This window comes from Anolis sagrei, chromosome 1 (assembly GCF_037176765.1).
Source record: "Anolis sagrei isolate rAnoSag1 chromosome 1, rAnoSag1.mat, whole genome shotgun sequence".
Classification (NCBI taxonomy): domain Eukaryota; kingdom Metazoa; phylum Chordata; class Lepidosauria; order Squamata; family Dactyloidae; genus Anolis; species Anolis sagrei.
In genome coordinates this window covers 145,559,458-145,581,752 of record NC_090021.1, presented here as the reverse complement: position 1 = coordinate 145,581,752, position 22,295 = coordinate 145,559,458, and the positions used below count along the sequence as shown (strand labels likewise).

General features: G+C 37.8%; 1 protein-coding gene across 5 annotated transcripts in view; it reads left to right on the top strand.

The window, feature by feature from the left end:
• Positions 1 to 22,295, top strand: part of PLCB4 (phospholipase C beta 4) — a 255,778-nt gene that overhangs the window by 190,187 nt on the left and 43,296 nt on the right. For 3 of the 5 annotated variants that reach the window (XM_067469124.1, XM_067469129.1, XM_060785743.2), the window contains 9 exons: positions 4,650 to 4,758; positions 8,296 to 8,506; positions 9,975 to 10,068; positions 12,224 to 12,303; positions 12,695 to 12,779; positions 13,547 to 13,637; positions 17,414 to 17,509; positions 18,208 to 18,308; positions 19,684 to 19,719. In XM_067469124.1, the coding sequence (XP_067325225.1) occupies positions 4,650 to 4,758; positions 8,296 to 8,506; positions 9,975 to 10,068; positions 12,224 to 12,303; positions 12,695 to 12,779; positions 13,547 to 13,637; positions 17,414 to 17,509; positions 18,208 to 18,308; positions 19,684 to 19,719 (903 nt within the window). The remainder of the gene's footprint in view (positions 1 to 4,649; positions 4,759 to 8,295; positions 8,507 to 9,974; positions 10,069 to 12,223; positions 12,304 to 12,694; positions 12,780 to 13,546; positions 13,638 to 17,413; positions 17,510 to 18,207; positions 18,309 to 19,683; positions 19,720 to 22,295) is intronic. The other 2 variants (XM_067469130.1, XM_067469126.1) reach the window with 1 other exon arrangement.

Below are 22,295 nucleotides of genomic sequence, written 5' to 3'. Positions count from 1 at the left end.
ATGATAGCCCTAGGGAATTAACTTTGGTCACCCAATGGTTTTTCATGGCTGAATTTGAACTTTGATCTCCAGTCATAATCCAGTACTCAAATCATTACTGTGCTATTCTCAGTCACCTGTCAATCTGAATTCAGGAAGAGCGAGCAGCGGATGCACTTGGAGAAGATGGATTTGAGGCTGTGTTCCTGTGTCTCAACTATTGTGGTGGCATAATGTTGTGAGCATGGCTTACACCCAGTTTTTTTTTTTTCAAAAGCAGACATCAACTGTAGTTACAGTAGACTTACCCCGGAGCATTTATTGTGCAGCAAAATGACCTCAGACAGAATTTGTCTGTAGCAAACAGGGTTCATACCCTCCCTGCTTCTTACTCAGTTCTCCAGATGAAGTGTTTACACGTAATTTAAGCAGGAGCTATCTTGGTGAAATGGTTTGAGAGTTGGACTACAACACTAAAAAACAGGGCTCAAATAAAAACCTACTAGATGACCTTGGAATAGTCACATGTTTTTAGCTGCAGACAATCCCATGATAAGGTTACTATAAATCTGGCACAACTTGAAAGTATACAACAACAAAGCAGAAGGAGATTGTTTCTTTATACTGAACCTCCTTCTCATAGTTGTTTAGGATATTATGTTGGAGCCAATAATGCAAAGCTTTCTGCTGCTTGTGATGAGCAATATGCATTTGTGGTTGAGCTGTAAACTAATGCATGCCAGTTTTTGGTTTAAAGCAATTCTCCTTCACAGACAAGGACTGTTTATCCAGCTTCTGTCATTTTTCAGATGCATTAGATACCCAGGAAATCAATGTATAGAGAATTAAGTCTCTGTACATCTAGTGCATATTGTTTGTAGCATAAATTAAGAGGGGATGGGTTTTCAGTTGCATGCTTTGGTTTGGCATCGCTTGCCTTTTTTTTCATAGTCATATTTGCAATAGACAAAGGAATGTTTTGACTATGAAGAGGATAATTCCTTTGTTTGCTTTTTCTTTGGGAATCACTTGACATTGAACAAAATGCCAAATTATTTAAGAAATGACAACTATGATTCTTTTGTTCCTCTTACATAAAGCCTGACCATTCCAAAAGTCTAATGAAATATGTGATGAACTATCTTTTATCTCCCAGAAGTAAAGTTTACAACTGAACACTTCCTTAAGTGGAATGATTTCTACAGCCATAATTTTATTTTGCTTGCATCTGCATATACCTCAGTTTTGTACAGCTATCCTTGTTTTGTTTTGTTTTGACGGAGAATCAGTCACACAGGCTACAGCCCCCGCCTACTATGACAAATAAAAAAAACCTTTCTGCGGATGAATTTGGCCATTAGTAGATTGATGGCCTACAATGTTCTGTTAGGGGTAACTGGAGATAGACCGTTAGATTTTACTGTCTTGGAAACTGTTGTGCTAGATGGCTCTGAGAACATGCCAGGCCATAGGAGTCTAGATATAGCCATTGAACTCACAGTGTTTCTAGATTCATTTCATTTCTTCCATCTAATTAAAACAAAATAAACATATACTTAGGAGAAGGCTACTTGCTATTAGAGCAAGCTTTCAACCAGAAACACTTAAGATTGTATTGTCAAAGGCTTTCTTGGCTGGAATCACTGGGTTGTTGTAGGGTTTTTTGGGCTATATAGCCATGTTATAGAGGCATTCTAGAATGCCTCTAGAACATGGCCATATAGCCCGAAAAAACCTACAACAACACACTTAAGATTGTTCAGCAAAGTTAAGATCATTATCATTATTAATTAATCATCATTGAATACACAGCAAAAACTAGTTGTAAGATCCCATTTTCATCCAATTTTGAATATTTTGCTGTGTAGAAATGTTATTCTTTGATGTCATCTAACCATTTTACTGTACCGGGATTGATTGGAAAGGCACAAATGTATAGCATTACTAGAATCCAGGTGCACATTTTTTCAAACATGCATTATTTTTCAACCCGATAGATAGCAAACAGTATCCAGCTAGGCAAACATTTTGGGGGAAATGCCAATTTTTTACAGCCTGTTAGGTTGCAATAGTAAATATATTTCTGAAATGCTAGAGATTGCAAAGTTGTTCTTCTATCAATAGTTTGTCCTTGCTTTTCCTGTTCTTCGCTATTGGTATTTTGCTGTTGTTGACACAGTACATCGCAAGCATGTGTTCTTCTTTTGTGCCCAATTTTTAGTACCATTCAACCAAATTACATTTCATGCTAAAGCTGTTTAATCACATATTGGTCATATAATTCTGATGAAATGTCTATCAATCATTTCTCTGTTGAGTTTAAATCTCCATCGTTTATGTCTGTTCAGATAAGTTGTGGGCAGCTGTCATGGGAGAATGAGAATTTGGGAACCAAGAATTATATGAGGGACTAAATACCATAGTGAAGCATAGTAAGATGAGACTCTTACGCTCAGGCAGCCAACACACAAATCAATTCACAATCTCAAAAAAAAAAAAAACCCTCCAAGGGTAAGGAGAATAAGTTTGGGATGAAATACTTTTTCATTACCCATCAATATACTCTATAGGGACAATCTGGCTGGCCATGATTCAGGACATCTTCATATAGTTTATATTGCATTTACTTTTTTACTTGTAAGCCGCTCTGAGTCCCCTTTGTGGTAAGAAGGGTGGCATATAAATGTCGTAAATAAATAAATAAATAGTTTATATAGTTTCTAAATCCAATGGCTTTTGAAAATGCATAAAGGTGATTTGGTGGTTTTATACAACTAACGTATTGCAATGATCTTGCAATATTAGGGTGGATATGGTGTTTTCGTTTTCTGTTGATTTTCACTCCACCCAGCTCCAGTTGCCCAACCCCCCTCCCCCAAAACCTGGTCTACTCATGAATTTTAACTGGTTAACCAGTTTATGAGTAAACCAGATTTCTTTTATAACCTGACACATTTCAGGGTGGGGTTGAATTTCTAAGCCCTCCTTCCCCTCTGGATACAGCCCTGTTGACACCTGATTTTGACAGCAAGTCATTGAATTGCTTGTATTAGTTAGCCACCAGAGCCCCTGGTGACGCAGTGGTTTCAACCCCTGTGCCGGCAGGACTGAAGACCGACAGGTTGCAGGTTCGAATCCGGGGAGAGGCGGATGAGCTCCCTCTATCAGCTCCAGCTCCTCATGTGGGGACATGAGAGAAGCCTCCCACAAGGATGATAAAACATCAAATCATCCGGGCGTCCCCTGGGCAACGTCCTTGCAGACAGCCAATTCTCTCACACCAGAAGCGACTTGCAGATCGCTTCTGACACGACAAAAAAAAAGTTAGCCACCAAATTCCAGAATCAAACTGGAAATTCCATTTAGAGAGCAGATATTAATTTTAAATGGTTTGTAATTTAACTCTAAATTTGAGGGTCAGACAAGGATTAAACTAATTTAAATCAAAAAAATTGATTGTTTCGCCACACCTACTGTGTGTTGGTGGTAGGATTTCATCAACAGTCAAAAGCCCCATCTACACTGCCATGTAAAATCCAGATTATCTGCTTTGAACTGTATTATATGGCAGTATAGAGAATGAATCCACTTTAAATCCAGTTTCTGCCTCCTGTAGAATTCTGTAGTTTGTAGTTTAGTGAGGCTGTTAAAGGCTTCTCCCAAAACTACAAAGCCCAGGAGGCAGAAACCTGATTTAAAGTGGATTCGTTCTCTAATGGCATAAAATAGCAATATAATCCAGTTCAAAGCAGATAATTTGGATTTTATATGGCAATGTAGATACAACCTATATCCTGTTTTAGGCAGATTTAAATGAGCATAATTCAAAATTGGTTTATGCATCCCCCATAAACTTTGGTCTCTTGTTTCCCCAATACTAGTGCCTCCCACTTTGTGTGTTTCATACACACAACATTTAGGTTTGTACTTTAAAAGCACTTTGGATATGGCATGTGTGCATGCCTTCAGCATATATCAACAAGCTTTTTGAATGCTTTCCATTGATACCATTAACATAAATTGGATAACTTCACTCAGATATAACATAGTCATTTTTATATTCTCTTTCATAGCAGTGTTTATTTTCAATAAAATTAAGCAATAAGTTAGTTTTTTTAAAAAAAAAAACCTGCTAGATGGACAGATAAATTTGCTTGTTTTGTAAAACTATTTATTAAATCATTGCATAAAACGTACTATCAACATCATCATTTCTGTAGGGCAATCTTAATAATTTTTTCTGTATAAGTTGCCACTTCAGCAAATAATTTTTGACAACATAATTTTTACAGAGAAATAGTTATGGTGTAATATCAACAATTCAGAAGCTTACAGAATTAATCTACTTCACACTGGTCTGTTATTGAAAATAAAGACGTTCATTGATGAATTCTGAAACGGGCAGTGATTTACTATACATATTACATGACTGTTACAGTTTATGAATAATAACACTAACAGCACATTATTCAATTGTAGTTAATACAAATATAAAGTAATTATCACAGAAGATTTAGAATTCAATTTTTTAAATATAAAAAATAGAATAGCTTGGTTTTAAAGGTACTTTCCTTCTCCCATTGCTGCAATATCTGCATTAATCCAACATTTTTGAAATAAAGCTGCATAGTATCTCTCCAATTCTCTCTTTTTTTTTTCTCTAACCTTAGCACCAACGAGATCCTCGGCTGAATGAAATTTTATTTCCATTCTATGATCCCAAAAGAGCAATGCAGATAGTGGAGACATATGAGCCAGATGAAGATTTAAAGAGCAAAGGTAAGAAGAAGAGGGTATAAGATGTTAAACTCTGTGGTTTACTTTGAAAATGCTTTCCAATCTTAACTTTTGCTTCGTGACATATCTTCTACATCCTGGAAAGCCACCAAGGTGTAATAGTTTAGATATTTAGCCATGGAAAAGCACTAGGTGGCCTTTGCCAAGTCACATGATCTCATCCTTAGATAACCCTTTGATAGAATTACCTTAGGATTACAACAACATTAATAATAATAATAATAATAATAATAATTTTATTTCTTACTCGCCTCTCCTTGTGTTTCAAGGCAGTTACAGAATGATAATTAAAACACATATACATTGTAAAAATTCCACAAATATACTTATTAAATGTAATTCTATAAAATACATAGTAAATATACAAAACAGATTAAACAAAAGGACCAATTCTAGGAATGATATGAGCCTGCTGGAAGAGATAGGTCTTTAGATGGTTTTTAAATTTCTAGAGCTCATTTAGTTGTTTGAGCTCTTCCAGCAGGTACTTCAACCATCTTGGGAGGCCAATGAAAAGGTCCTCTGGGTCACAAATTGGGTTCTAGCTGGTAGGTGTAACCGCCCCCCAGAGGACCTAAGTGTTTGGGATGGATTGTAAGGAAAAGGCGATCTTGTAGATGTTGCAATCCAGAGCAGGGAACGAGGCCCTAAGATAGCTATCCACCACACTTGGCTGTGAAAAACAATCCTTTTTTATTGAAGAAAAATGGTTACAAAATAAAGGAAAAATGCAAGTCAAAAGCCACAGCAAAATCAGCAAACATGAATTTAAATGGACAAAGCAAAACCAAAAGCCTCACTGGGAAATACTGGAATCTGTTAGCAATCCACTAACCGTACTTGATATCCTAGAAATCTTCCCAAACTATGGCCAGGGAACCGGGAGAACTGCCAAGATCTTCATCAATTCTGAAACGATGCCTGAACTGAGACAATCAGCTCGGCATATTGCAATTAAAACTCAAGAATTGGTTCCGTGAACCGCCCTTCTGTTTTGAAGCCAATGTTTTTAATTCTTGAATTTGGGAGGATCGACGCAAACTGAGTGATTTACTTCTGTCTTCCCAAATTTGGCCCCTTCTGTTGTCATTACAGTTAACAGGTGCAGAAGGGAGGGAAAGTTCAAGGTCTCCCTCTGAAACATTCTCATGAACACTGGTACTTTCATTTTCCAAATCTACAGAAGTTCCTTCCTCACTAATTTCAGGAACATTGGCATTTTCCAAACCTACAGCAGTTTCTTCCTCACTAATTTCAGGAGCATTGGCATCAAAAGGTACATTTCCACTAGCATCAGTAAATATACTTTAATTAGCATCAGGAGGAACAAACAGAGAATCAGGTTCAAGTTCAAACTCAGGCTGAACCCCAACAGTATATAACCTGGACCCAAACCATGTAGGGCTTTAAAGGTCAAAACCAAAACCTTGTATTTTGCCCAGAAACTAATTGGCAGCCAGTGGAGTAACTTTCGGAAAGGTGTAATATGCTCACTCCTAGATCCATGCACTACCACCTTCAGGTCCTCCAATTCTAGGAAGGGGTGCAGCTGGCATATCAGCCGAAGCTGGGAGTAAGCACTCCTGATGGCTGCATCTACTTGGTCTGACATTGGAGTCTTTCATTGGAGGACTCGACTGCTGTCAGCCCAATAAAGGTGGTCTTAGACTCCTATCTACACTGCCATATAAAATCCAGATTATCTGCTTTGATAATCTGGATTATATGGCAATGTAGAAGAGGCCTGAAAAGGAAAATGGTACTGATGTCAGTCTAACAAAAAACCATTAAATGGGGCCTTCCTAATGGAGAGAGAAAAGGAGAGAGAATATATTTTACACTACATTCAGTGTCACCCTTATGCAACAGGCCTTTGCCATCCTTTTCTCTTCAGTATCTTGACAATAGCCCCACAATTTGGACACAACCTTGAAAACATTCTAGGAACTTCCATCATGTATGCAGAAGTTGCACCTTGCAGTGTAAATAGGATGCATTAAATATTGCTGCTACATAGGCATTTAGCCTTTCATAAAAATAATGCATAAAATAAGTTCTTATTAACCATCCTTTATCCCATTATTGCCCCATAGGTCACCTTCCCAATTAAATCACTAGCTGGTTCCAGATCATTGGTTTCTCTCTTTGGTTGAGTTATCATATGTGTGAATATGTGATTAACAACTTTTGAATGCTCACTCTGTTTTTTCTGGGGTCCAGCATTACCTTTGTTTAGCGTTCACCACTGTCTACTGCTGTTCTATGTCTACCTTCTTGAATTTTTTCTGTACTGGTTCAGGTTTTATCTAAATTTTTTTCCTTAGTGATTTCATCCTTACCTTCTAGTCTTTTCATAGTCTCTTCCCACTGATCTAAAGTCTTCAAATGTTTTCTAGCTCCTTAGATATTTTCTGTAGTGTCTCACTGTCCTGAATTTCTAGAGCTCCTCAGCTGCACTGACTTGAACTTTTCTCAAGAGCTTTACATGTTTTCTCTAACTAGAACCCATGACTCAATTACAGTAGTGAACTTTCCATAGTTGTTGTTGTTGCTGTTCATTCGTTCAGTCATTTCCGACTCTTCGTGACCTCATGGACCAGCCCACACTAGAGCTCTCTATCGGCCGTCACCACCCCCAACTTCTTCAAGGTTGGGCCAGTCACTTCAAGGTTGCCATCCACCCATCTTGCCCTTGGTTGGCCCCTCTTCCTTTTTCCTTCCATTTTCCCCAGCATCATTGTCTTCTCTAAGCTTTCCTTTCTCCTCATGATGTGGCCAAAGTACTTCATCTTTGCCTCTACTATCCTTCCCTCCAATGAGCAGTCAGGCTTCATTTCCTGAAATATGGACTGGTTGGATCTTCTGGCAATCCAAGGCACTCTCAGAACTTTCCTCCAACACCACAGTTCAAAAGCATCTATCTTCCTTCACTTTATTTCTAAGCCTTGTGCTAATAGAGGGTCATAGAATGTTTGCTTTATCTCCCATTGAACTCAAAACAATGTGGATGCATTTTCTTAATATATAAGGAGAAGCTTTCTCAGGCTGGAGCTACACTGCCATATAACTCAGTTTCAGAATGCAGATTAAATGCATTGAATTGGATTATATGAATTTACTCTTCCATATAATCCAGTTAAATGTAATTAATCTGCATTCTGAAACTGGATTATATGGCAGTGTAGATGGAGCCTAAATCAGCTTTATTATAGACTGCGAAAGTGACAATTAATAATTGTCAGGCTTGTCAATATGAAGTTTAAAGATCATAATTGTACTCTACAACACCAATATAGAACACTATTTTCCTCATACTTTTATCATTTCTTTCTAAACATTATACAAAAAGGTTAATGTTTTTCACTACACTTCTCCACATTTAACCTTATCAAATTGCCCTTTCAGATTAGGGGAATCCAGGCCATGACAAAAAAGATGAGCCAAATTTATAACAAAATATGTGCTTTCAGCATTAGATAAAGTGAGAACACCTCTAAAATATTTTTTCATGCTTTCCAGGTCTCATGTCGAGTGATGGATTCTGCCGATACTTGATGTCAGATGAGAATGCACCCGTCTTCCTGGATCGCTTAGAACTATACCAAGAAATGGAACAGCCTTTGGCTCATTATTTTATTAGCTCATCCCACAACACTTATCTCACAGGAAGACAGTTTGGTGGGAAGTCATCTGTGGAGATGTATAGACAAGTCCTCTTAGCTGGATGCAGGTTGGACATGCATTATGGTGGTTTTAAGGGAATATTTTAAGGGGAAGTTATGCTACAAAACTGTTTGAATTTCTCTAATTCACTGCTGTTTTCAATTCAATATATATATTATACATGTATGATATGAATACATACAGACACTATATTAAATATTAAAAGTATTGTAACAATACATCTGGCAAGTTTGCAAAACTACCTTTAAAAAAAAAGAATTAAAATCATTAGAGTTGTTTTTATCAGCTGAATGCTGTTGCTTTTCAGCAGCAAAGATAGTCTCAATTATGTTGGGGCTTTTGGAAAATGGCATTCACAACTTTTTGTAAAACATCATTTGGAGATCATAACTTTTAAAAGAAAAGCGTGACCTTTCAATAGGAGCCAAAAACCAGATATCATTATGCAAGGCAATGGTTCCCGTGTTAGACTGAATAACCAGCTATCTCTGGTCTGTTTGGAAAACAGAGATTTGCCAGTGCATAAAAACAGTAGAACTTTAGAAGTGTTTTTCTAGTGCCCAAAAACATATATACTCTCCCATTAAAAAAACTTGTTTTATATTATGCACTCAAGAGACAAAAATGAAGCAGAGTTTGATAAAAAATAACATATTTGGTTTGCTCACAACCTTCATGTGTTCAGCATAGATAGGTACAAAACTTATCAGTCCAGTTTCAGATATATTTGAGATAATTCTCTGTGCCATCTGGCCTGGTCATCTCTTCCAGCAAAACAGCTACCAACAGATCACATAGTCAGAGAGAGAGAAAGAGAGAGAGAGCATGTGGTCTGCATCCCCTTTTATAACTTCCCAGGAACTATAGAATAAATGAAGCTGCATACCAGAACAGACATACAAGAACCAGTAAGCAACAGGTTCATAGATAAAAATATTACTAGAGAAGGCTTGAAGAAGGTTGTCATTTCCAACAGGGGCCATGCGCCTTTTAGAAGCATTTGCTTAAATCTAATTCAGGAGGAGGCAGTTGTTAGAAATGGGAGAGCGGTGTTGGTCCATTTAAGGACCCTTAAGGACCACCTCACCAGCTGCCACTCAGCCACTTCCTCTCACCTTCATATCTTCACGTTCATGAAAATACTTCATGTTTTGATTCAAAACACACATCTCTCGGCAGTGTGTGGGACATTTTGCTGTGTTATTGGCTCTTCTATTCAGTTTATGTTCCTGTTTAATAAAGGCCTTTCCTATGCTTGAAACAGCCTGAGCAGCGTAAAGTATGGCTATGGGTATATAAAAGAAAAACAACTGATTTCACTTTCTCCACATTTGATCTAAATGACTCGGTATTTACATGTGTATAATTTAGATTTGAATGTCTTGGCCTATAATGCAGATCCTTTTCTGTCACCTTTCTGCACATACAAAATGCATTTCCAGACAGCCACAGTTTTGTCACATAATTTGACTGGAAATTCTAATGCAATGCTTTTTTTCACATTGGGTTTATAGATGTGTCGAACTTGATTGCTGGGATGGTAAAGGTGAGGACCAAGAACCAATAATAACACATGGAAAGGCTATGTGTACGGATATACTTTTCAAGGTCAGTGTCACCTGTAATAATTTAAACCTCAGTCATAGATATATTCATGCATTTCTTTCTTGTTTTCCTGGGGACCGAGTCTTCTAGTTGTATAAACCCTCTCTTAAGTATAATGCTGCTATTCCATTTAAAAAATCCTATACCAGCAGCCACTGTTCTGTAGCTTCATTTTACTTTTATATTGCTATGCAGAAGCTTGTTTGGAGCCAATATAACCTTCTGCACCGCAATATAATAACAGATCCTCCCATAACCCATAACAGCAATATAATAACAGATCCTCCCATGTGAAGCATTTGTATCATATAATGGGTTACACCACAGAAGGGGACACCACAGAAGGGGACAGTATTTGAAGAGAGAGAAAATATATTCTGACAAATTTGTGATTTCAATGGAAAGGAAAGAGATAAGAATTCTGTATATACTTGTGTGTATAGTCCTTAACTCTTATCAAAACACGAACCACCATCTTTTCTTAGTAGAGTGATGAAGGACAAAAGCTTAGTCCATCCCAGGAAACCTTAAAAGAAATGCTGATTCCTTCTACTCTCTCCCTCATGGCACTACCTCTGGCCTTTTTAAACATTTGGGGAAAGAAAATGGCGGTGACGACTCTTTGGCACTTCCCTCAAAGGACCAGTCAGGGCACTTTCAAGCAGTACTAAAATCTGCACCAAAGCAGGTTAAAAAAAAACATGCTTTGGTGTGGATATCAGCCTCCACTCTGCCAAAAAAAACCCAGGCTTTCTACATGGCATGCAACCAACTCAAAAAACCCCAACTTTCCCTAAAAGCTAAGGAAAACATACCTGGCCACCATATGTTCTCTCCTTGTCCAAGGAAATGATGCACCAGAAGATGGGGGGGGGGGGGGGGGCAAAGAAGAGAATTCCTCCTCGTCCCTGTGAGGATGCTAGGTGGGAACTTACGGCAGCCAGGTATATTTTCTTTAACTTTAAGGGGTAAATTTGCGGATTGGGGGAAAGGGTTGGGCGCCATCCCTCATCTTGGGCTCCAGGAGCCCAAAAGGTGTGAGACGACAATGGGGACTTACCCCCTGGTAGTATCAGAATGACCCAGAAGTAAGTCCCCACAGTCCCAATATCCCATTAGACCCAGGTCTTCCAGGAAGACCCAGATCTAATGGGGTATTTAATTAATCAATGGGAAACTTTCGTTTGTTCCAAATTAATGCATTTTTACTGAAGGTGTCATTTGGATGTCTCTCGTAAAAACTGAAACAGGTCCCAGGATATGGACCTGTCTAGATTGGCCCTCAGAGAGTAGAAGGGGTTGGTATTTCTTTTAGGTCTTCCTGGGATGGATTAAACTCATTTTTACCTTGCTACTTAAGAAAAGGAAGGGTTCCTTAATTTTTCTCAAAAAAGAAATCATCCCCTTGAATGGCACAAGTCCTTTTTGAATGCCTGGGTGAAAAAATGGCAGCAGCAGAAATCAGGGGCAGCAGGATCACCACGTCTCTCATAACACAGCCCAGCAAAACAACATTTTTTTCTTGGTGTCTTAGACCCTAAGCAGCTGAATAAAATCTCATATTATCTGCTTTGGACTGGAATATATGGCAGTGTGGACTCAGATAACCCAGTTCAAAGCAGATATTGTGGGATTTTCTGCCCTGTTATTCTGGGTTATATGGCTGTGTGGAAGGGCCCTTAGGTTTTAGGCTTATTCCTAGGGTTGTTTGGGACAATGAATGCTTTGGTGAAATCACATAGCATCTAGTGTTTTAGATATGGTTATCATGGCTTTTTATGGTGACTGGTAGATGGCAAATGTTCTTTATCGTAAAAACTAGAATTAATAGGGGATGGGGGGAATCTGGTGCCATTTTTGGATTCAGCCGGTCAAATGTACCCAGATACAAGGCTAACTTTTGAGGCACCAAAATGTGTACTGGCCAGTATAATGTATTACTTACCACCATTATTAATTTCCTTCAGCAGTAGGGTTGATACTGAGAATCCTACTATCCATATTAGTGATATGAGTCAAAATGAAACAGTGAGAATTATTTTATTTTTCAATATATGTTGTGCATATATATTTTAACCTGTAACATCTTTTCTGTTTAATAGGATCTTCATTGCTTAGTTTTCACATATAACAATTTCTGTACTTTTTTTTTTTGAAGGACGTGATTCAAGCTATTCGGGAAACTGCATTTGTAACATCGGACTATCCTGTCATCCTGTCATTTGAAAACCACTGCAGGTACATTTTGAAATAAATATTACTCTTGCATATTTTAGTGATAGGATCAAAATGAAATTCTAGCAAAGCTGTTCCTAATAACAGCAGTTTAACATTACTGAACTCTTAAATTTGAGGTCACTTGTGAGTACACATTTGTATCATTCCATTTAAAATATCAGATTTCAGCTGCATCACAAAATTAGGTTTAAAACAAAGGTTTTAATATATTTGAACATCACTGTCATATAATTATTTTTAACTAGTTATCCAATTTTTAAAGGTTTATGACATTGAGCTTATGTTGTTGAATATTTTTCTAAACTAATTTTAGTTATGTAATAGCATAAAATAGTAGATTAGATTTAATGTCCCATTATGTTTTCTTTCATAATATTGCTTTTTCTCCTAGCAAATATCAACAATACAAAATGTCAAAATATTGTGAAGATATTTTTGGAGAACTTCTGCTGAAGCAACCACTAGAAGGATATCCAGTAGGTATCTTCCAATCATTTTTTCTAAATTGTCTCATTCAAAACATATGGAAAATGCGATATGAAATGTCCTTCAATACCTTTTCTGGCTAATCGATTATACCTGTTGCCTCAGAAAAAACCAGTACAATGTAGTAGTTTGAACACTGGATTATAACTCTGCAGACCAGGGCTCAAATCCTCACTAAGCTATGCTAGCCCACTGGAAAACCTTGAGCACGTCACACTCCCTCCATCTCAAAAGAAGGTCATGGCAAATCCCTGTGAACAAATCTTTCCAAGAAGTCCCTGTGATAGGTTTGCAGTGAATCAGAAATCTCTTGGAGGTACACAACATTAACAACCGATTCATAATATCCATGCATTTTGCCCGGCGAAATCTTACTTTGGGAACTCATTAACCTTCTACTTTTAAGACGTGTCTAAAGCATGACTATTTTTGCACATGCCTTACAATTAAATGTGTTGTTTTCATTAAGTGTCTCCAGTGATTTCATTTACACCTTAACATTGATTCCTCATTTGTAGTATAGCTGCAGGTGGTTCTACTGTTGTTCTTTTCTCAAATTCAGTGCTTTGTAAACTATGTTTTTATATTGCACAATGCCTTTTTTAGCACCAAGCAATGCTGTTGTAAATAAGATTTCTCCTTGGATTTCTTCCTCACATAGAGTTCAAATTCTGAACTATTGAACTCCACTTCCCATGTCCCCTTCTCCACCTCCACAATAAATGCACGTTAGTTATACCTCTTTTCTTGTTTACAGCTTGAATCAGGAAGACCCCTGCCTTCCCCAAATGACCTGAAAAGAAAGATTCTTATTAAAAATAAGAGGTTGAAACCAGAAGTGGAGAAAAGTAAGTCAAATGGCATTAAAAACATTGGATATTACAAATCCGCAGTGGAAAATAATATTGTAGTCTCTTGTTCAAAACATCTAGTTTCCTCCAGAGTTCCCAGGAAACATTGGGGGTTGTTTTGTTGCGTTGTTATTCATTAGTGAGGCATTGTAAAATCACTAACCAGAGGATTGTTGGATTGTTCTGTTATCTTACTATTTTTCCTCTTTTTTTAAAAAAATAAATAAATCTTACTGTGTTTTCATAAGATACAGTTTTGTATATAGCTCTTTGGGTTTTTTTTTTCCAGCTTAGTTGTAATTTTCAGTGATGTGGGGTCTCTCCTATTTTAGAGTCATGCAGCTTTTCCTGAGAACCAACTTATTATATTGTGCGTTTTGAACTCAAGTAATCCATTTTTTTCATTCCCCACTAGCAGAGATACTATTATAAGGAGAGTGGTGGAGTGATTTCTAGAATGACTTTGAACCTTTTCAAAGGTTGCATTAGGTGAATTCTACAGTTTCTCCTTATCGTAAGAAAGTGTTTGAAAACTCAACTTTTGAGGGGTACTTTCACTTCAGGACTCTTTCGACACAATTCATATATGGTGATTTTATGAATAAACACTTAGGAGTGCATAGGAAACAAGATTTTTCATGTGGAAAATAATATTTCACCACCGAAATGTTAATTTCTGTGCAAAAAGAAATCTGTTGAAATTAACCATGTTTAATTTTGCATAGAACAAATCCCCAATTAGTGCATATAAATTCATATTTGTATGCTACAATATTTTTTCAAATAAAAATGCTTTTTTTTGCTCAAAATATGGTTTTCTGCACAAAACAACCAAGTGTGGATTTTTGCAGAATAAGCCCTGAACTATGAATATTCTCACTAATCCAGGATTAATATCACCGGGATTTTTCAGCACTCATAAATCAGGGGTGGGTTTTATTTTTTCAAAAAATGATTTTGAATATTCCTTCTATATTAACTGGAAAGTCAGCTGCATTGGATACAATGAGACCTTCTTTCAAATAAACAGTTAAAGGATTTGTCGAAGGCTTTCATGGCCGGAATCACTCAGTTCTTGTGGGTTTTTTCGGGCTATATGGCCATGTTCTAGAGGCATTTCTCCTGACGTTTCGCCTGCATCTATGGCAAGCATCTTCAGAGGTCTGCTGCAGCTGGGAAAAAAGGGGTTTATATATCTGTGGAATGACCAGGGTGAGACAAAAGGCTTTTGTAAGTTGGGCTAGGTGTGAATCTTTTCAACTGACCACCTTGATTAGCATACAATGGGCTGACAGTGCCTGGAGCAACTCTTCTTGAAAGGTGATTAGATGTCCCTGCCTGTTTTTCTCTCTGCTGTTTTAATTTTAGAGTTTTTTAATACTGGTAGCCAGATTTTGTTCATTTTCATGGTTTCTTCCTTTCTGTTGAAATTGTCCACATGTTTGTGGATTTCAATGGCTTCTCTGTGTAGTCTGACATGGTGGTTGTTGGTGTGGTCCAGCATTTTTGTGTTCTCAAATAAAATGCTGTGTCCAGGTTGGTTCATCAGGTGCTCTGCTATGGCTGACTTCTCTGGATGAAGTAGTCTGCAGTGCCTTTCATGTTCCTGGATTCTTGTTTGGGCGCTGCGTTTGGTGGTCCCTATGTAGACTTGTCCACAGCTGCATGGTATACGGTAGACTCCTGCAGAGGTGAGAGGATCCCTCTTGTCCTTTGCTGAACGTAGCATTTGTTGGATTTTCCTGGTGGGTTTGTAGATTGTTTGTATGTTGTGTTTCCTCATCAGCTTCCCTATGCGATCAGTGGTTCCCTTGATGTATGGCAGGAACACTTTTCCTCTGGATGGATCTTCATCTTTACTCTTGTGGCTTGTTCTTGGTCTTGCAGCTCTTCTGATGTCTGAGGTGGAGTATCCATTGGCCTGTAGAGCCCAGTTGAGGTGGTTCAGTTCATCTTGGAGGAGATGGGGTTCGCAGATTCTTTTTGCACGGTCTGCCAAGGCTTTAATGGTGCTTCTTTTTTGACTTGGGTGATGGTTGGAGTTTTTATGTAGATATCTATCTGTGTGTGTGGGTTTTCTGTAAACGGTGTGACCCAATTGTTGATCAGGTTTGCGGATGACTAGGACATCTAGAAAAGGCAGTTTTCCTTCCTTTTCTTTTTCCATAGTGAACTGGATGTTAGGGTGGATGCTGTTAAGATGTTCCAGGAACCTGTTGAGTTCTTCATCTCCATGGCTCCAAATGGTGAAAGTGTCATCCACATATCTGAACCATATAGTGGGCTTTTTGGTTGCTGTTTCTAGCAACCATCTAGAACCCCATCTCCTCCAAGATGAACTGAACCACCTCAACTGGGCTCTACAGGCCAATGGATACTCCACCTCAGACATCAGAAGAGCTGCAAGACCAAGAACAAGCCACAAGAGTAAAGATGAAGATCCACCCAGAGGAAAAGTGTTCCTGCCATACATCAAGGGAACCACTGATCGCATAGGGAAGCTGATGAGGAAACACAACATACAAACAATCTACAAACCCACCAGGAAAATCCAACAAATGCTACGTTCAGCAAAGGACAAGAGGGATCCTCTCACCTCTGCAGGAGTCTACCGTATACCATGCAGCTGTGGACAAGTCTACATAGGGACCACCAAACGCAGCGCCCAAACAAGAATCCAGGAACATGAAAGGCACTGCAGACTACTTCATCCAGAGAAGTCAGCCATAGCAGAGCACCTGATGAACCAACCTGGACACAGCATTTTATTTGAGAACACAAAAATGCTGGACCACACCAACAACCACCATGTCAGACTACACAGAGAAGCCATTGAAATCCACAAACATGTGGACAATTTCAACAGAAAGGAAGAAACCATGAAAATGAACAAAATCTGGCTACCAGTATTAAAAAACTCTAAAATTAAAACAGCAGAGAGAAAAACAGGCAGGGACATCTAATCACCTTTCAAGAAGAGTTGCTCCAGGCACTGTCAGCCCATTGTATGCTAATCAAGGTGGTCAGTTGAAAAGATTCACACCTAGCCCAACTTACAAAAGCCTTTTGTCTCACCCGGGTCATTCCACAGATATATAAACCCCTTTTTTCCCAGCTGCAGCAGACCTCTGAAGATGCTTGCCATAGATGCAGGCGAAACGTCAGGAGAAATGCCTCTAGAACATGGCCATATAGCCCGAAAAAACCCACAAGAACTGAGTTAAAGGATTGTTAGTCAAACTACTAGCATTAGACATATTTTAGTGGTAGGATGCATATGTTTTTAATGTTTGTTGCTCTATATCTTATATCTACTATTTACTTTTTTAAAAAACCTGAGGAGGAGAACTTGTATCTGCACTGAAAAAAGGCAGGTAATCTTAGTAAAGCCAGAGAACATTTGAATGTACTCTCATCCTATGGGAACTAAACACATCTTATAGAAACCAGTCAGATCATCAGACAGTTGATTGCTTACCTTTTATAATCCATGTGATTGGCTCTGTGGATGGTCAGCAATTTGCGAGTTAATTGAGAGTCACCTAAGAGTTAGTCTAGAATGGAATTTCACAGAGCACAGACTGTCGTGGTTGACTGAGAATTCTAGACTTCAGTGTCCTTCTGTGATGTAATAATGACAAAAATTAGCCCATCCTTTTGAATTCAAGCTAGGCCTTAACTTGTTAATGATTTTACAGTATATCTTGATTAATCAAATCTCTCTTTCCCTCTCTTTTGGCATATCTCTGGTCTATTCATTTTATTTTAAACAGAACAGCTAGAAAATTTGAAAAGTATGATGGAAGCTGGTGAAACCGCTGCTCCTGTCAGCATCTTAGAAGATGATAATGAAGAAGAAATAGAAAGTGGTAAGGCTGTTTTATTTATTTAATAAAACTGTCCTCCTATAATTAACAGCCTCTCCTGTTGTTAATTATAGTGTCTCAGCTCATTTGGCAGTACTGTGAGGCTAATGGATTGCACTTGTTTGTGTTTTCATAATGACTATAGTGGGATGAATCATCACTCTTGACAAAAAGTGTCATTCTCTTGATAAGTGTGCTGTTCATTCTAAGATTATATGCAGTGAGTGCAGAGAGTTCACACGATATCCACTTGTAAACTGACCCTATGGTATTGTGTTGTTTTAATGGACAGAGTGGATTCCTACCATCATGCTGGGCAAACAGAGCAGGCGTTGATATTGGTGGTGCTAATATTGGCTTCTTGGCAAGGCATATAAGTGCTGTGCAACATAGTCATGTATGCAACTATCTACAATAGAATGAGTCTTTGTTCTAGTCCTAGAAGAGCAGAGATGGTAAAGAGTGATTGCTACATATGGTAGTCATAGAGTGAGCCATTGTCAAGCACAGCATCCTGCTTTTGAAATGCCTTTCATAGCTACTTTTTGTCTTCAGAAGCTTTGTATTTACCAAGAATAGCCCTTCTTGTATGGATGAAATTGTGTACTCTTTAGATTTTATGGGTATTTTTGTCATCCTCATTGTCATTATTTCCCCCTCCCCCTCTGTCTCCTTTCTTTTTGGCTTGTGTGGGCATTTAGCTGACCAGGAAGAGGAAGCCCATCCAGAGTACAAGTTTGGAAGTGAGCTCTCTGCTGATGACTTGAGCCAAAAAGAAGTGGTGGCCAATCATGTGAAAAAGGTAAACTAATTTATCATGCATGCACGTTAATTAAACAACTTCTTCCTCAGAATGGCCAAGAAACTGGATCAGAATGTATCATCCAGTCATTCAGAGAAAATTACATCTGACTTTTTGTTCACATTATACTTTTAAGTCTGCAGTGTGTATGAGATTTGGGTGAAAGTCACAAAGGGAGTCAACTCTATTCATTGCCAGTTGCTGCTGGACTAAACTGTTTTTCTGTTACAGGCTTAGCCTTCAATACACACTGAATTTGACTTACTTTATGAATAATGATTTTACAGTGAATAATTGTACAGATGATTTGTAAGCTAGAAGTCTGTAAAATCAGGAAAGGAAGCCTCTGAAAGAGTCAGTTTGAGACAGTAGCTAAATATCATATAAAACAGTGGAAAATAAAGGTGCTGCTACAGTTCATCTTAGTTGGTATAGTTTACTATTCTGTTCAAAATACTATATGGCTCTTTGTTATCAAACATTTCAATATATTGTCAGAGTAAACAGATCAAATCCTACTCACTCTAGGAGAAAATAAAAATGATAAAATATTGTATAACTTTGCTCGTGTTGGTTTTCTAGATCCTTCCTTCTTGCTAAGTGATCTTCTGACTTTTACTGAGAATGGTGTATCAGTAAAAGCTCTCCTTGCTGTCAAAGCTTCCCCCCTTTTTATATAAAATTTTTGGAATAAAAGTGCTAATTTAGGAATGCCAAGATACCTTGCTGGCTTTTTCTTTACTTTCTCTGGAGCTTCAGAAAACATGTAACTTAGCTGGGTGTTGATCTTTTAGCTCAGTATATTTGTGGCAACATGAAATAAAAGGCATGCCGCTCTTTCTTATTTATTATTCTTTCTTTGGTTATGATCTGAGTTGTCTACTCTCATCCCCTAATATTTATATGTTTGATACTTATCCCAGAATAATGTCTTCATATGTTGCCCTCTGTTAATGTCAGAGATAGAATTGCTATTTTTTTAATATAATTATTCAGAATGTAGAGCTGTTTCTGCTACAGCTAGACAATTTCCTTGGTCCAGCAAGAGGATGTGTTTTCTCTCTCAAAATGGAATATGGATCACCTTCAGTTCATTGCTTTTCATCCAGTGCTCATATGAACCCAGATACAATTTCTACTCTTATTCCCACTCAAACTCTTTCATCCCTTCTGCACCGAGGGACTTTCCTTTGCCACCTTGCAAATTGCTGTACTTTTTAAGCAGCACATTAAATTAGTTGTACACCTGGTGAAAAGGATTGTTGTAAGATAACATGTCCAATGTTCCTCTTGCTTTATGCTTCCTGGCTCTCTCTGAGTTATGAGTGTGTGATACTACAACTTCTTTGGATAATATCTGTATTTTTCCCCTTAGGCTGTGGACGATTCTGAACAAGAAAACAATAAAAAGGTGACCCACGAGATGTTTTACAGCTTCTAATTTCTTTTTCATTTCTCTGCACCTAACAAGCCTGCTTTGTAGATGGCATTCTTAACTCACTGCTTCATTTAACCTTCTCTTTAGCTATTCCTCAGGATTTATTAGGTTATTTATGATTGTCATGGTGGCTCTTTCTTTATCCTGAGCAGCAAATCCAATTACCCCTTCTTCTGTCTAGGGGAGTTGGGTGCTTATGTTGTCTGCATGACTGCTATCTTAGGCTAATGCAGATGTTTATGTAGTCAGCTTATTGAAGCTCAATAAACAACTTTTGGTCTCCTTCTCATCTCTTCATGTCCACCTTTACTCTGGCTTTATCTTTTACTTTCTTTTCTTTGGGGTGGAGGTGGTGGTTGCATGTTAAACTTTTCTCCGGCAGTGCTTCGCTTGAACGTTCTCCCCCTGCTGCTTACTCTCCATATTTCTTGTCTGTAAAGATTCTTCTGATTCCTACGGGCAAACCAACTATGATTTTCTCTGCCCTTCTTTAATGGGTTTCTGCTGTTTATGTAAAAGAGGCAAGTGGTTCTAAAATGGCTTGGAACTGTATCACAATGATTACATCTGTTCCTTATGAAAAGCTGAGATACTGCTGTGATCCTTTGCTCGCTTTTCTAGGTGTTTATCTTCAAACATTTTGTTTTTGCAAGCAAAATTAATGATTTTAACATGTTCTCACTATGAAAAAGTCATCAGAATCTGTCAGGTGTATGAAAACTATTTGAAGTTTAGGACTTGCTCTTCGCAAAACAAAATATGCTTTTTGTGTGTGTAGAAAATAGCATTCAGTATTCAGAAGTTCTTTAGATGAAAAGCAGAATTTTCTACAAATAAATCATGCTTTCACAGAGGAACTTTGTTTTTGATACAGAAATGTTATTCCGTGTACATAAATTCCTGCTTTTTCTATGTATGCATGCATGCACATATGTATATATGAGTACTTTGAGGACTCTTGTGGCTCCGTTATTTTTTATCAGGATTACCAACGTGTGAGAAACCCATTTTTCAATCATTTTTTCAAATATTCAGTAATATTCTTTCTATACCTTACTATAGTAGCCTATTAAGAGCCATGACAATTGTCAAAGAAAAATAGCAAGGAAAACACGGCATCAAATTTGAAAAGTTTTTTTTTATTTCCATATTTTCCTTAGAGGAGAAAAGATTTCAAAACAGACTTTAGTCTGTGTTGTGGCTTTCCATTTATTCTGTCTCTCACCCTGGAAGCATCACATACTTGCAGACCTTCTTCAAATATATGATGCAAACTTATTGTAGATCATTTTATAACTTTTGACTTTTACTCAGATGTCTATTATCTACTTACAGGTTCATATGGAAATTCCAGCCTTTTGAGTAGAAATGACAGAGAAAGAATCCATTATGATAAATATTTTATTGGATAAGACCTGGTATATGCAGAGAAGAAGGGATGGAGGGAGAAACTATCTCAAAAGTAGTCAAGGAGTCTTTTTGTATTTAATCATTATGCAGTGGTTCCCAATCTTTGGGCCTCTAGGTGTTTTGGACTTCTGCTCCCACAGTTTCTAACAGCTGTGGGAGCTGGCTGGGATTTCTTGAAGTTGAAATCCAAAACACCTGGAGGTCCAAAGGTTGTGAACCACTGAATAGCCAGATGCCAATTAGAAAAACTAAAACTTCCAAGATTTGCGGTTGGAGCTGATAAAGGATCCTCCATTTATTTGACCAGTAACTATCATTTAGATGGCAGCAGGTCGGATCCAGAATTACCCTTGCAGTGCAGATTGTTTCTTTGGAGGACTGTTTTCTGCCTTGTGAGTCACATGAAAAAAATAACAATGAAATCTTGGAACATTCTTCTACCTGCACAAATAGAGGAAATTCTTCAATGAACAATGCCTTGAAGCTTGCTGAATAATTTGCTCATTATAGCAATAGTTTGGCACATTCTTGTGCAAGAATGTGAGAACAGCAGTAAGGGTAGGTTATGGTTCTTTAGCTGTAACCAATGTGTGTATGAGACTTGAAAGTTATATCCCCCAATATAACAGATCTATTCGAGCTTGAATTACCAAAGGCTGAGCAGTTATTCTTTCTTCTCCCCTTCTACAATAAGAGTTGGGCAGGTGTTGGAAAACCCCCAAGACACCTTGAAGGACCCAAAATGTTTTTAAAATGTCCCCGAATGCACTGTAAGGCACTTTGCCCATGTTTTTGGTCTTGCATAGCTATTTTAGTCATGGGAGAGAGAACTTTTTACAGATACAGGAAATCAGTTCTTATTAACTTTCAGATTTGGGGAAAAATATCTCCTGGATCTAAGATAACCCAAAGATGCAAAAACATGATTAAAACATTCCTTAGATTCCAAAGAGGGCATTTATGAGGAGAATGAGTAGGGAGGAAAATAATATTTTATTTTGTCAAAGGCTTTCATGGCTGGAATCACTGGATTGTAGGGGGTTTTTTTCGGGCTATATGGCCATGTAGAACATGACCATATAGCCCGAAAAAACCTACAACAACCCAATATTTTATTTTATTTTTGTTTGTCTTCTGGA